The 14,693-nt window shown below is 43.6% G+C and overlaps 1 protein-coding gene across 2 annotated transcripts in view; it reads right to left on the bottom strand.

The window, feature by feature from the left end:
- Positions 1-14,440, bottom strand: part of CDH13 (cadherin 13) — a 407,362-nt gene extending 392,922 nt beyond the window's left edge. For both annotated transcript variants that reach the window (XM_088529059.1, XM_088529058.1), the window contains exon 1: positions 14,294-14,440. In XM_088529059.1, coding sequence (XP_088385185.1) covers positions 14,294-14,338 — 45 coding nt within the window. In that variant the 5' untranslated portion in view covers positions 14,339-14,440. The remainder of the gene's footprint in view (positions 1-14,293) is intronic.
- Positions 14,441-14,693: the final 253 nt, after the last annotated feature.

The raw sequence follows: 14,693 nt of genomic DNA, 5'->3' as shown, positions 1-14,693 counted from the left end.
CTTTGGGTGAAGTCACTTTGTTAACCACAATTCCCCAACCACACTAAAAATATATCTTCATTGTCACAAGATGACTAAAAGACATCTTTGGGATGGGGATTAAATGCTGGCAGCTGGATGCACTGCAGAAATAAAGCAGATGGATGGACTTCTATTAAGATATGAACTAGTTACTGCAATTAAAGTTTTAGTCAGGCCTAATAAAAAGCAGGAATGTGAGGCTCCTTCCAAGATTTCCTCACAAGGCATGTCCAGCTGGTTCTCAGTACCAGGGACAACATGTACCAATGGGTGATTTTTGTTGCCTGAGCCACAACTCCATCCTGTCCGGAGCCTGTGCAAAGTGCTGTGTAGACACACAGCTATTTTTCCTTTCAATTTTGAGGGGAAGCTTAAGTAAAGCAAACAGTGGCAAATAGAAAGTGAGTTTCCACCATTAAGTAAGGTTATTCACAACACTGAAAGCTGCAATTGTGCCCTGGAAGATGCATCCAGCAGGTATTCTCAACTCAGAATAACTATAAAGGCAGTTCAGATGCAGCACTCTGAATATAGGTTATCTCCCCTCTGTATTTGCATTGCTATCCTGCTCTGGGTCAGGCTTCAGACAAGTCCCACAAATGTTTACAGAAGAACCAAGTGCATCAGCTTTAGCTAAGTTGCAAGAGACAAACATGGGGCCTCTCAAAATCCCACTCGTGCATCTCTAAGCTACACTGCTAATTGCACACTCAAAAGATCACAAAACTTGTCTGCATTTCAAAATAATGTTTGCATCTTTTGACTACAAACTTGTTTTTCAAGCTTAGCAGTGTCTGCCACACTGAAACCACATATCAAAACCACTCACTGGCCTCCAGCAGCCCAGAAAAATCTAACAGAAAATCCCACAGCTGGAGACACTGCTGGTGTCTCACTGATGTGCTGGACAGGAAAGCAGTAAACGACTAGTGCAGGGAAAAGCATTAGACTAGCACCAGCATTAGAGATTTGTTGATTTTTTATGTGCTTCATAGAGCAAACCAGAGCTTTCTGCAGAGTCCCTCTCCCCAGTTGTCCCTGGTCTAGAGCAGTTGAGCTGGCAGGTTTAAGTGCAGCAGAGCCAACCTCGGGACAACCTTTTGGACACAGCTGTGCCCTCTCCAGGGACAGAACATTGCTTCTTCATGTTAGCAGGATTCAGTTGTGCTGTAGAGATTTTTATACTAGTTTTCCAAACTTTATGGATGGGGAAAAATGAGGCAGAAGCATGTTCATTAGGTTTTAAAGTCCTTGGGAGCACAAATTTACCTTTTTGGTCACTATAAAAACACGGGACAAAAATAGTACAATCCTAGACAGGCTGAAGCCCTGAGATCTCCAAACTAGTCCCTTTCCAAGAGATGAGTTCAGCCTCACATTATCCCTGTTACTTTATGCATTATTTGGTGCACTGTAATGTTGTGCATATCAGACTGCCCTGGGCAGCAAAAGGTTAATGTTTCTAAAATGCAGTTACTCCTAGGACCATCCTGACATTTCAGAAGTCAAGAGGAACTATTATTAGCTTATGTCTAATAATATTGCAGGTTCCCACCCATGGAATTTGTGTGCAATTCTGCATTGAACTGGCAACCTCCAGCAATATCACTGCCACATGATTTGAACCAGGCGAGTTTCAAACAAACATTGCCATAACACCATGTAGCCAGCCTGAAAATATCCCCACCCCTCTAGGGGGATGAGTGATCCCTTTGGAATTGTTTTCTGGATCTGTAAACTAATGAATCACTAGCAGCTTTAAAGTAGACAAAATATATTGCACCAGTGCACGTAGTGCTGCAGAACTGAAGGGAATCTGTTTACGGTGCTTCAACAAGACACTTGAAATCAAGATGCTCAAGGAGGAGATTGTGAAGAGGAAAGTTCCAAGCGCTGGGAGTGCCGTTATCCCTACCCTGCACCAGCAGCAGTGCCCAGTGCCAGGGAGAGCTCCCATCCCATGGGCAACCTGGAGCTCAAGAGGAGGGATCCAGATGGAAAAAGGGCAGGAACGGAGCAGCACTCCACCCTCTGCCCCGTGCCTATTTGGACATCTGCTTCAGGACAAGCACCGAGTCCGTCAATCTGACATTTACTGCCTAGATCACTCCAGCCGTAGGGGCCTGGTCACTATTTATGCTATATTTGCTAATGACAAGCTTGCCACCAAACTTATCCAAGCCAAGGGAATTTTATGCAGCAATTTTGAGAGCAGAACAGCCAGGATTGAGACCCTCCCCAACAAGGGGACATTTGAGGCCTGTCGAGATGCCAAGGGGCCCCCTCCTCAAAGGAGGCTTTTGCCTCCCTGCCCGGTCAAGCTCTGGGGACACCACATGCCTCCTGGTCCCTGTTGCACCAGGGAGCCTTGCTGCTAGCAGGGGACCAGCACATGGACCTGTGTACAGGTGCCAGCCCAGCAAGCTCTCACATAGGTCAGAGTTACAAAAAAAAGGTACAGAAGCTGGGGAAATTAAAAGATATGCTGATTATTTAGGCAGATCGCTCCAGACTTGCCATTAATGAAATCCATTCAGGCACAGCAAGCAAAGCAGGAAATAAACAGGATGAAAAGGGAAGAGTCTTTCTCTGCGCTGGACCTAACCAGCACTCGCTGATCAGCAGGTACCTGCAGGAGAGGTGTTTCCAGTTGAGCAGAATTGGGTGATGGGGGGGTGAATCTGAAGCTAATTCCAACACTAACTGCAAAAGTGGGCATAGAAATGCTCGAGTGAAGACATATCCTCTACCCCAGCCATTGCACAAACTTTCTTCCTTTCCCAAAGGGATTTAAGAGAAAAAAAAACAGCCCTGCGTGCTTTGCCCAGACTCCCCTCCCCTTGCAGAGCTGGCACCAAGCCCTGCATAGCCCGTACACAGGCAGGGAGGCACCAGGCACTTCCTCTGCTTTTAAAGCAAAGGAATGTGCTCACTTCAATGCTGGTTTTACAAGGAAAAGGCAGGGAATCTTCAGTCCTCCGTTTGAGCCATACCCGAAATCAAACACATTCCATAGGACAAGTCTGGACCTGGGAAGGCCTGACTCAGTCCTGGGCTATTTAGAAACGCAGCCCTTGCAGCAGGGTGAGCTCAGGGCAAGGCTAAGCCCTGCAGCAAGCCCACTGCAGCACTCAGAGCAGGGACACTTGCTATAGCACCCGGGGAATTACTGCTTAGAGCTGCTCCAAGCAGCATTAGGAAGAGCTGCTGAGAAAGGCTAGTTGAGAGCAGCACAAGTCAACAGCTCTCCAGGGTGAGTGCCAGCTCCAAGGCTCCTGTGCCACCCCCATGCCCATCTATGGGACCAGCAGGTGCAAAATAGAGTGTCTTGGGTCTAGAAGCCCTGCAGGACTCAATCTCCCAAAGCAGCAACAAGAACAAACACTAGTCCGGTTGCAATCTTTTGCAGTTTCCTGTCTGTGTAGTGTAACTATTTAAGTTGTTCCATTTCTTTTCCAAAAGGTCAGACATATTTGCACTCTGTTGTGTTCTCGTTGTTATCAGTGCTCAAATGCTGGCCCTGCCAGATGAGTCATGCGAGCGCCACAGAAACGCTGGGCTAGGAGCAGACTCATCGCATGCAAATTGCGTGCTCGCTTGTCAGAGGAGCCTTGTTTCTGCTTGAAGCACAGAAGACCTGCAGAAAACTAATGACTCGCTTGCAAGGCCTCAAGTCAGGCCCTTTTCCCTCTGATCTTTGCACTTCGGGTGGCTTGAGAGATGGCAGGCAATAAGAGGAAGGTGTAAGGGCTGCTATGAATTATATATTAACAGAGGTGGGAGGCTTGGAGGAAGTCACATAACACAGCAAGCCTTGCAAAACTTTAGAGCATGTAGCAGCTGGTCTAAACGCATCCCACTAACCAATACCACCAATTCCTGGCTTTTTTCCCCTGCCAAGAGCCAACTCTCTCCATACCAACAGCCAAAAAAGGTCTTTTTTCTAGAGCTCTGACCCTTACTTTCCATTTTCTTGCACACATTGCTGCTACACAGATAAGCAACAGGCTATGCTACACTGTGGATAGGTTAAAATATAAGCGTATATGTAGAGATTTTTGCATATACAATATATATACACAATATATACATACAGGGAGGTCTCCTACCATATGTGGTTTGGCCTCGCCTCTTAAGAGTTTGTCCTCATTCCTTTCCCACTCCTTCCCCATACAACTTGGGCAGTTAGAGGAGAGGCCTCTCCGGTTTGATTTCATCCGTGTCCATAACAAATGTCCCAAGTGAGGGTGCAATGGACTGCACAACCATGAACAGTGTCAAAGCAGCATCCTGATGGATATCAGCCATCAGGATTTACAGCAAGTGATAAAAGCCCCACCAAAACATAGAACAGGGACAAAAAGCACATTCTGCAACTGGGCATCTAATGAATGCTCAGAAAGGAAACATATCAAGCTTACAGGGGATTCAATTGCCTGTCTCATACACCTGCATGCTATAAAATTGGGATAAAGGATTGCTGTGTCTGGATGCCAGCGAGTTCAGATACAGGTATGAGAACAAGCTCTAGACATCCTGTCAGCCTAAGCTCACTGACAAAATGACATGTTGCTGAATACATGGAAATCCATGAGCGCCAGACTGGACTCTGAGCTCTACTCTAGTATATACATCCATTAAGCACAGCAGAAACATAAAAGGCTATTTCTGAAGTCCTAGTAGCTGCAAAATAAAAGTATGAATTCTGTTCAGCTTTCTCTTCTCTTGTTCCATTTTCCTTTCTAGTTTGGTGTGTTAAGGTTTGATCTTTTCTCATATTCCCTTGTCAGCATAAGGAAAGGGACAAGAAATGCAACAGCTATGTCAGCAAATTTATTACTAAATATATATAATACCAGTACTTCTGGCTTTAAGGGCTCAACAATTTTAAACCAGACAGGACACTTGATTGAAGTTAAATTGTCCTTTCCATGGGTGTAGCTAAGACCAGATTACCCTAGAATGGGGGAGAAAGGAGCCAGGTGAGGAGAGCAAAGAGCAGGGAATTGTAGAATTTCCTTGACTAACATCTTTGGGGACAGAGGCACATCCACCAGCCCCACTCCTCATTCTTCCCTAAAGAGGTCTAAATGCCTGTTTTGCTAAGAACACCTCCCAGCTGCAACAGCATTTTAATAGTTAATATGAAGACAACAATGCAGAAGGCTTGGTCTGAATAAGTAATAAGCAAATATGAGCTTTTTACTACCACATTAACTAAAGGTTAGAATTTACTGCTGAAGTAACTCTAGGTAATCTACAGGTGAAAGCAGAACCTACATGGAGTACTCTAGGAATGGGGCTTGCCTTAGTAACATTTGTTTCTTTAGTGCAGCAGGGAAAACCCTCTCTGTGTTCTCATCTACCGGCAAAAAAGAAATACATCCAACAAATGTTATAAGCAGCAAGAAAAATAACAGGGAAGGACTTTCCACAGGCTTCAGAAAAGGCTTAGTGAAGCCCATCTCAGAGGATGAATTATTTTTAACTTGAGTTATGTTTTAACTTGTCTCTAAGTGGCCATTTTTCCACTTTCTAGAAGCTTTGAAAAAGTTTGATCAGAAAAAACAGAGAGCATTCTGAGACTGAGCTTCCCAGAGCAGGTGAAATGGAACAAAGAGTAATTTGAACAAGGAAATTACAGATATTCTGATGCTTCCAGTGAGCCTGGAGGTAAAGAAGGGAGAGCTGCTCATGCTGTGCAATATCACATTTGCTTGCTTCACATCCCAGCTAGACTCCACAAACACAGAGCACACAGAAAATCAGAAGTCAAGAACAAGTGGGAAAAAAGGCTTTGTTCAAGTTCAGTATGAGTTCTGGCTGAGAACCAAGTTGGTTTCTATTTTATCTAGACTCATTCAGCCATCCATAATCAATGCTTGGTTCCCACGCACAGGAGACAAGAAATAGATGCTACATTTCATGCCTTTGACTCATGTAAGACAGCATCGAAAGCGTTTGGGAAAAGCAAGTGCAAGATGAGCATCCTCATTCCTGAGGGACATTAATAACTAGGGAGAGGCTGCTCTTCCACAAAGCTGGACATCAGCTTTTAATAATCCCTGCAACCTGCAGATCCTCATGTTTTGGGCTCCTCACCCATACTCAACACCCATTCAACAAGGGCTGCAGTGCTTAGGTGCGTGGCACCAACAACGATGCTCTCCAGCAGCACCACTGCCCTTCCAGGAGCCTGGATCCAGGACTAGAACAGCCAGTTCATCCCCAAGAACAGCCCAGGCTTTAGGCAGTCCTTCCTCTACCTCCTCTGCTCCGAAGGGGAACATTTACCTGCAGGCAGACACCATGAGGGACATCATGCTGCTGGGAGCAGGTCTGGGCTCAAATAACTCGTGCCCCAACACCTCTCCCCCAGGCAAACACTGGAAGGGCACCTGATTACACATCACATACCTGCCCCTCTACCCTGGCTCCACACATGGATGTGTGACACTGCCAGCCCCATCTCCTCCCCATGCCACCAGCAGCCATCACACACCTCAGTCACAAACATACTCTTTCCCCTATACCTAGAGGAATTCTGTACAGTTCTTGTTAACTAAAGCTTCTACTATATGGAAATAAAAACTGTTATCAGCTGAACAGTGCTATGTAGTTCCTTGACAAATCCTAACTACATTCTTGAGCATTCAGCAGAATTATTAAAATATTTACACCAGCTGGATGGGCCTGGAGACAATTTATTCCAGCTCCACCAATCAGAATTAATCCGTGGCTAGTACACTGAGCTGTCACTCCTGAATCAATATATAGCACAAAATGACTGCAGCCTACACCATTACTCAACTAACATAATAGAACTAGAGTCATTCAAACAGGCACATGGTGGAGGCTGTCTCCCATTCCACAATAATCTTTCTGCTGTAACTCAGCATTTATTTTAGGGAAGCAAGGATAAACCCATTGCCATTTGCAAGGTGCTCAGATTATAATAGTAATAGAAGCCACGTATACCTCCCAATATGTACACTGCAGAAATATCCACAGCAGAGCTGGGAAGCATCCTTCACCTACAACATTGAGCAGGGCAGTGCCATCAACCCATGCCAGTCCAGGACATGTTCCCTGTCAGGATGAGCAAGAGGGTTTTGCTACCACAAACTCTGAAAACTAAGGCTGAGCTACACAACAGAAGTCACTTCCACAAGGTACAATCATGTCACTTTATTGCCAGCCTTACCTCATTTCCTGGTAACATGCTGCATCTGAAATTGTGATTTTTAAAAAGCTGCTGCCTCACTAGATTGCAATAATCAGCACCAGCACTGCACAGAATGCTACACAGCTGCATTTACAGCCAAACTGCATAGATCCAACAATTAGAGAAAGCTACTGATGACTTATTTAAAACCTGGAGATTGTACTCTGCTTAATCATTTCTGATTGAGACCTTATAATCAAAGGGAACAGAACAAAATAATGATCAGAAAGAAGAAAACAAGTGTCAGTCTCTTGTCTATTTCAGAACAACAGTAGCAGAGATGAGTACAAAAAGGTGAACTTACTGCACTAGATTCACACCATCATCCCACTGACTAATGTTTTCAGCAATGATATTGTGTATTAATGAAAGGTGGTCAACTACTGGCCTATTTTGGTATTCTAGTCAGACCTTTATATCCATAGAGTAATAAAATTATTGATATTCACAAGTCAAAATTCACACAGAGTTCAGAGCCTCAGTTAGCTCAGTCAGATCATCAATTATGAAAACACAAAACATTCTGGAAAAGAATAAAGCCACCTGCATTGACAACAAACCCAGGCTTCAGGTAGCAGGCTAATAAAAGTCCCCTACAGTGCAAACTGTCACACACTGTTCTATTTAACTTCATCATCATCTTCACCAAGTTTCTTTTGCATTTCACCTGCATAAGGATGGTGGATGATACCCGTGACTTTCTGGCATTTGAGACACCAAGGGCCTTATCTTGGCAAAAAGCCAACCTGGATGTGCTTTAATTTGGCCTGAGTTACCTAACTGTACTAAGCTCCTCCAATCTGCAGTCAAGAACCATTCCTAACCATTCCTACCCCATGGAGCAGCCAGAGTTACTCAGCTTCCTCCAATAGAGCTGGGAAACAATGGCTTGAATTGGGAGGCAATGCCCATCATACTGGGGGCTAATTCCACCTCCTCTCACTTGGATAGCAAAGCACCAGATGCTTTGGATTTCCTGCTTTGTCAACTATACAGCAGCTGTATGCTCAGCTCTCATTTTCATGTGGTTTATTCAATAACATGCGGTCCCTCAGGGAAAAGAGGGCTGTCAAGAGACATGACTACAGAGGCCTTATTTGGTACTCAAAGCCAACAAGCTTGTCAGGGAGATGGGAGGCTTGGGGAAAACTGTTCTCAGGGTTCATTTCTCCAAACCATTACTAGCAGTTGGCTCAACGTGGGAACATGTTTATCATGCTTTAAAGACCATCCTGTACTAAGTAAAATAGTCTGGGGCAGTGGACAACTTTGCAATTTTTTCCATGCTTATACGAGCTATGAATCACACTCCTAATTCATGGAAGCTGAACAGACCCTTCTTGCAATTCCAAGTTATGCCAAGACACTGAAGAGAAATCAATAAAGAGTCTATAAGTACATGAGCCAATTATCAGCATGTTAAGTATGTTCTAACATGCTTTTTGCTGTTGAGATTCAAACAAAGCTCAGTGCTAGCAAAGACCCTATGGCTTGAGCTGAAGCAATATGAGAGATTATTCATTGCTCCTCCACCTCCCAGGGATTTTGTTACTACCCAAGCAGAGGAGTACCATTAACATGCAGCATCAGTAACCCTTCAGCAGCATTTCCCGCTCACCTTGCTGGCTATGCAGGGGAATAGATAAGGAACACTCACCTAACCAGGGAAAAAACAAGCAACAGCCATCTCCAGCACACTGCTTGTCTAGTAGTAATAGCTGAAAACAACTTACAGGTATACATGTTTGCAAGTGAGCATCATTTACATCCTACAATCCTACAATTTGCTCCAACCTTGAGGCATGTTTCTTTGCATGCCACCAGAATGGTGCCACAGCAGCTTCATGGCTAGTGACTGCTGTTTGCAGCATTCTGAGTCCTCCTTACAGACAAGCACTGTGAGGTCCATCTGCCATGAGTACTCATTTGCCAAAAAACTTGCTTAAACTTTTGGGAACAGAGTGTAAGCCCCTAAGCTTCAAAAATAGAAGAGTTACTCTTCATAACATACCAGACTGCAAATTACCAATAAAGAATTAAACATCAGTTAGCAGCACCAGAACAAAGAAGGCCAGATTAAGAGAGATAGCTCTTATTAGTTTAAAAACACCAAACACTGAAAATTTTAGGAAAAGCACCTTTATCAAGTGAAGCCTGAAAAAGCTGAGGCAACACAGGCCATTTTAAGTTCTAGACAACTGCTCATGGTTGCTCAGTTTTGAGAGTCCTCCCAAACCTCCTTTAAAACAAGACCCTTTTAAGACACCAATTAGCTATTCATAAATGGAGGTTCACAGGTATCAAAGTATTTTAACACATAATCAGCTTTTCCATGTGTTTAGAGATACTGATGAACTGCCATGTGCTGAAGAGATTCTTCTACACCCTACTCAAGAGCTCATGTTTAACCCCTTCTTAGAACAGTTTTAATCAATTCCTCCAAACTGTCTCAAATTCCTCCTTTTTAATTTATACAAGGAAATTAATGCTGCAAGAATATTGGATAAGGTAGTAGGAAAAAATGACATCCCTTCATACAAAACAGGAAGGCTTTTCAAGAACTCCATTGACAAGGAACACAAGCCACATAAGTCAACACTAACAAAGCAGCAGCAGGCAAACCTGAGACCCTTGAATAACAAATCCTGGGTTAAAGTACACTTATTTTTCTACTCCTTTATTTAAGATCTAATAGTTTGCTAATTGATGTGCACTAACATTGCACCAGGACATGGCAAATGATAGAAAAGACATTTCCATCTGGGCTGGACTCACCCATTCCAGGTGCAACCCAACAGCTGAAAATAGAAATGTGACTTCAGCTCTGCTGCAGGAGGAATAAGTGACACTGTTCTAATATGTAAAGGACAAGCTAGATAACAGAAGACTAAGAAAAGCCTGTTTGGTCACTAACAAAAGGACAGCAAAAGGCAGAGCTTCACATCTCCAAATAGACATTCTACAGAGTATTGAGGTCCTGTTGCACTAGTCCACAGAAATACTTTTCTTAGCTGAAGAGTCACTAAGCCTCTTCAAGTCAGCATCTCCACCTTGGTCTCAACAGAAGTACAAATGAAAGGAGCCTTCAGTTTCTGATCATCAGAAATAGAGCCCACACCCCAACACATTGCTTGAGCTGTGTCTTGAAAAGAAAGATGACACTGCAAGTGGCAAAGATGTTTTAGATGCCATGTCCTAACTCTAGCAGCTTGATCAGCTTCCACTCATTATCAAGTCTTCCTTGCTGATCAGGACGGAGTCTGACGGAGTCCTGTGTAAGCACAGCTTAAAAAGGTTAGTGCTACTGCCAGAAGTCATACTAATTCACCAACTTCCCTCCAAGGCAGCACTTGACAAATAGTATAGCATAACTGGTAGAACAGCTCTGTGTTTTGGTAGATACATCTTTCAAATGATGCATGAAAAGTTTTTCGACTGCAGCAACAAAAAAAGGATAGCCTGAAACAGTCAGGATTAAGAGCATTAGGTGGATCACAAAGCACTCACCAATACAAGTCATTCTACTCAATAATTGGCAGAAGCAATTCTTGAACTTTTTTTGGAAAGTGCTCAGATATACACAAAATATGCAGAACTCTTCTGAAATAATAAGCAATCTTAAACAGAGCAAGACCTACAACAAAAAGATCCCAGAGGGAAACGTCTGGTGAAAACTTGAATCTAATCCTTTAATGTTATTTCAGCAAATTTTATGAGAGCAAGATTTTTCTTTTCTCTTGAAGCTGATAAATTTCTCAAGCTTTTTACATATTGTGCTAACTTTTGAGCTGTGCTTGGAGCCCTCTTCTGGAGAAATTTGAAAAATAAGAAATAGCTTAAGAATGCAGCAGTGTAGGTTCTGTATTTGGGAAACTGTTCTAGGAATAATTCTCTCTTAACCCTATAGATAAACTTATGAAAAAACCCTACAGTTCTCCAATTCATTTAGCTATACCCAGCAGAACTTGAGCTTTTAGAGTCATTAAACTTTTTTTTCCACTCCTTATGTGCTTTACTTAAACTTTGTTAGATTCATCTCTTTACATGAAATACATTACTATACAAAAGCAACCTCTGGATGACTTTTGTTTTAGAATAAATATAACTTTGGGTGTAAACTTTAGAAAATACCCTTTGGGGAAAGCCTGAAAGTCTCCTCTGATTTACCACTCAGCAGGTATTTACTGCTAACTGTATACTTCATGGTTAACTGTGCAACACAAGCTACCAGATTACACTCAGGATTTTCTCTACTTTGGACCAATGAATATATTACAGACAAATCTTATAGCTATGCTTTGTAGTTTTAAAGGCTATTATGAATTAAAGGGTGCCTTGAAACATCTTCAGCTGCTCCAGTTCAAACAACATTTGATTTTCCCCTCAGTGGAAACAGAGCAACAATCAGTGGGAGGAGATACCAAATCTTTGTGGAAGAAAAACCACAACATTTACTGCCCACCTGTTTAACACAACCTTCATCAACAAACCAGCTCATCAGGTAGGTTGGTGTGAAGCTTCCCATTATCATCCTCCTTTTAAATCTTCAAAAGGGGGCTTTTCCATATTTAGCTACCTCAAACACACACCAAGGAAAAAAAACAATGGCTACTTTTATAAAAGATACTTTCAGCTCCTGCTCTCAGGAGCCCAGTAATTTTCTCAGACTTTCTACACCATAAACTTTGCCAACATTATTTTGAAGAGATCTTCCTTTCCTCTCCTTCTCCAGGAGGCATTGCAGTACTGGATTGCTGCTGCTTGGACATCACTTTATCAAAGCAGAGCTTTGCTAGTTCCACCACCATTGTATTATGGGAGCCATTATTGCTACTGCTGACAAGGGAAAGCAACAACAAAAAAATGGCAAAAACCCGAGCAAAATGTGTTACAACCACTACACTGCCAGATGGCTGCATTTGTTTAATATGTTTCTCACATTCTTCTGTTTACTTTTCCTGTCACATGAAAGTTGTGCATGTGTTGTGTCAAAAAAAGCTGAACAGCAAATAATAATTCTCTTCCCTTTTCATGCTATCACCTGTAATTCATACCTTAACATGCCAATTCTCATTCCTGAAGACAGATCCATGAGTCTTTTCTCATTACAAGCCAATTCATTTCCCACTGAATTAATTTCAACAATATATATGAAGTCAACTAGGGGATATATAAAACTACCACATAGCAGCATTGCAACATAAAGCCACAAATGCTAATGAAGGTGGAGTGCAAATCCAGCACTTCAATACCAAGCTCTATTAAAGCACTATAAGCTTAAACTCCAAACTACTGCTCTAAGTTAAGAATAAAGTACCTTCCAAAGTTACTTGCAGGATCAGGTGCACAGAACTCTGGAATATTGCAAGCAATGACAATTTTTAACATGAGAAGCTACATGGCTTAATAGGCCTTAGCAAGCTGTCCATCACAGACATCCTGCTTTTACAGCAAGGGGCTGCTAAAGCACATCTGAACTCAACCCTGTTAATTCAACAGGAAAATGGGAACAGGGCACTGAGGGCAGGGAGCAGCGCGGGGGGCACCTTTGGAGCCTTGGGCACCCCAGCACATGCCTGGGTCTCAGCCCACGCTCCCAACTGCTCCACCCGGCACCCCCGGGCATTCCCAGCCTGCCGGAGCCATCGGCCCGCACCAGGAATAGCAGCAGCCCTGGCAGACACCTGCCTTGCAGTGTGCCCAAGAGCTGCTCTGAACCTCAGCCACGTCCTTGCAGCACGTGGGGCTCTGCAGCCACCCCGGCTGCCGGGGACCTGGGGGTCCGCAGGGCAATCTGTTACACCCTGAGCCACCCACACACCTGGGGGCTGCTCACAGGAACCCCCCGCTGTCACCTGCTGTCTCACAACTTCAGGCACCAGGACAGGTTTTCACTCCTCACCCAGCTGAGCCAGGACCTGACATCCCAGCCTAGCTCTGCAGCCTTCACACTCTCAGCTCCCCCAGCTGCCTCCTACTTACAGGCTCTCGGCATGTCTCCCTTCAGCAGCAAAGCTCTCCCAATAGCAAAACCTCCCTTTTCTCCTCAATATCCCATTTTTAAAGAAAATCAGACTAAATTCCCCTCAGAGATCAGTCACACAAGCACACAGGCTCCATGTCCCAAGCACTAGCTCGGCACCAACACTCCCCAGTCCCCTAAGGGTTAACAAACCACCCGATCCCAAGTGAAAGCAGAATTAACTTTTTTCTCTCCGCTCAGGGCACAGGATGCAGGTGCCACAGTCTCTAAACACAAGAGTTACAGGGCTCCTAAGGCAAGAAAAGCTGCATTTATGCCGGACAACAACAAAGCAGCCTCAAGCCTCTTGCTGGGCTCTCAAAAAGTGAGACCTGCCATAGTAGCAGGAGGGAAAGAGCAAGCAAGAGAAATTGAGAAGTCAGAGCCCAGCGAGTCCCTTCCCTTGACTGACAGCAGCAGCAGGGTTTAGCAGCTCCGGGTTTTTAAGGTTGGCTGTTTTTCCCTCTGCTCTCTGGCAGAGGGGGTTCTATTACATTTAATAAGAGAAAGGCTACATAGCAAGTCACTAACGGAGTATTACACATCTATCAAGAGAGCGTGCAGGGAAGGGAAGCTTTTGCAAGGTCTGATTTTTATTTTTCCCTCTATATTCCCCCTTCCTTTTGCTAAAAAGCAATAAATAATGTGAGCTGCCTCTAAGCCTACTACCCAGCAAAAGCCAGAGGAAAAAGGCAAATCAAAGTTGCAGCATTTGATATGACAGAAAATATTGCTGCTGCAGCTGCTGCCGAGACACTTGAAAGATTCCCCCCAGCCACCCTCCCTGAAAGGAAAAAAATACTATATAACACACAGCAAATTGTTGTAAATGTAAATCAGGGAGCCATGAGATTCTACATTCCTAGCAACTGCCTTATAGCAGAGATAGCGCAGCTTTCAACAGTAATCCAAGCAATGTATAATTACTAAGAAATCAGACCTGAATTACAAATACTTCCTAACCCAAAAACACATCAGAGAAGCAAAATGAAAGAAAGCAAGGAAAAAAAACACACATTTCTTACCTGGGACAGTAGAAAGGACAGAGTAAGTTGAGTTTTGTGCTGCATTTTGCCAGACTAGAAGGTACCAGAGGCTTTTTCATTCATGCACTCGGCTGCACTGAGCATATTTTCACTGTGAAACAGCCTTTGAGAAGAGACTCTGCCTTGAGAGCCAGCCAACTTCCCAAATAGATCAGCAGCATCATCACTAAAGCATTGGATAGAGTCTGATGACCAGAACCAATGGCTTTACAAGGATGATTTCTTCACAAAGCATCCCCATTTTGCATCACACATACTGGGCAAGCACCTCTCTCAAACACAGCACCTCGGAATGCATTTTGCTTTGGTGTATTTGTGTTTAGTTTCAGTCTAACAAATCATGCCTTACAGCTTTTAATAGTATTTTCCCTTTTAAGAG

Source organism: Tinamus guttatus, unplaced genomic scaffold (assembly GCF_059628265.1).
Source record: "Tinamus guttatus ecotype Peru unplaced genomic scaffold, ASM5962826v1 Tinamus_guttatus_pri_ptg000323l, whole genome shotgun sequence".
Taxonomy (NCBI): Eukaryota; Metazoa; Chordata; class Aves; order Tinamiformes; family Tinamidae; genus Tinamus; species Tinamus guttatus.
The sequence above is the reverse complement of the archived record's forward strand: the minus strand, read 5'-3'. Positions and strand labels throughout refer to the sequence as shown.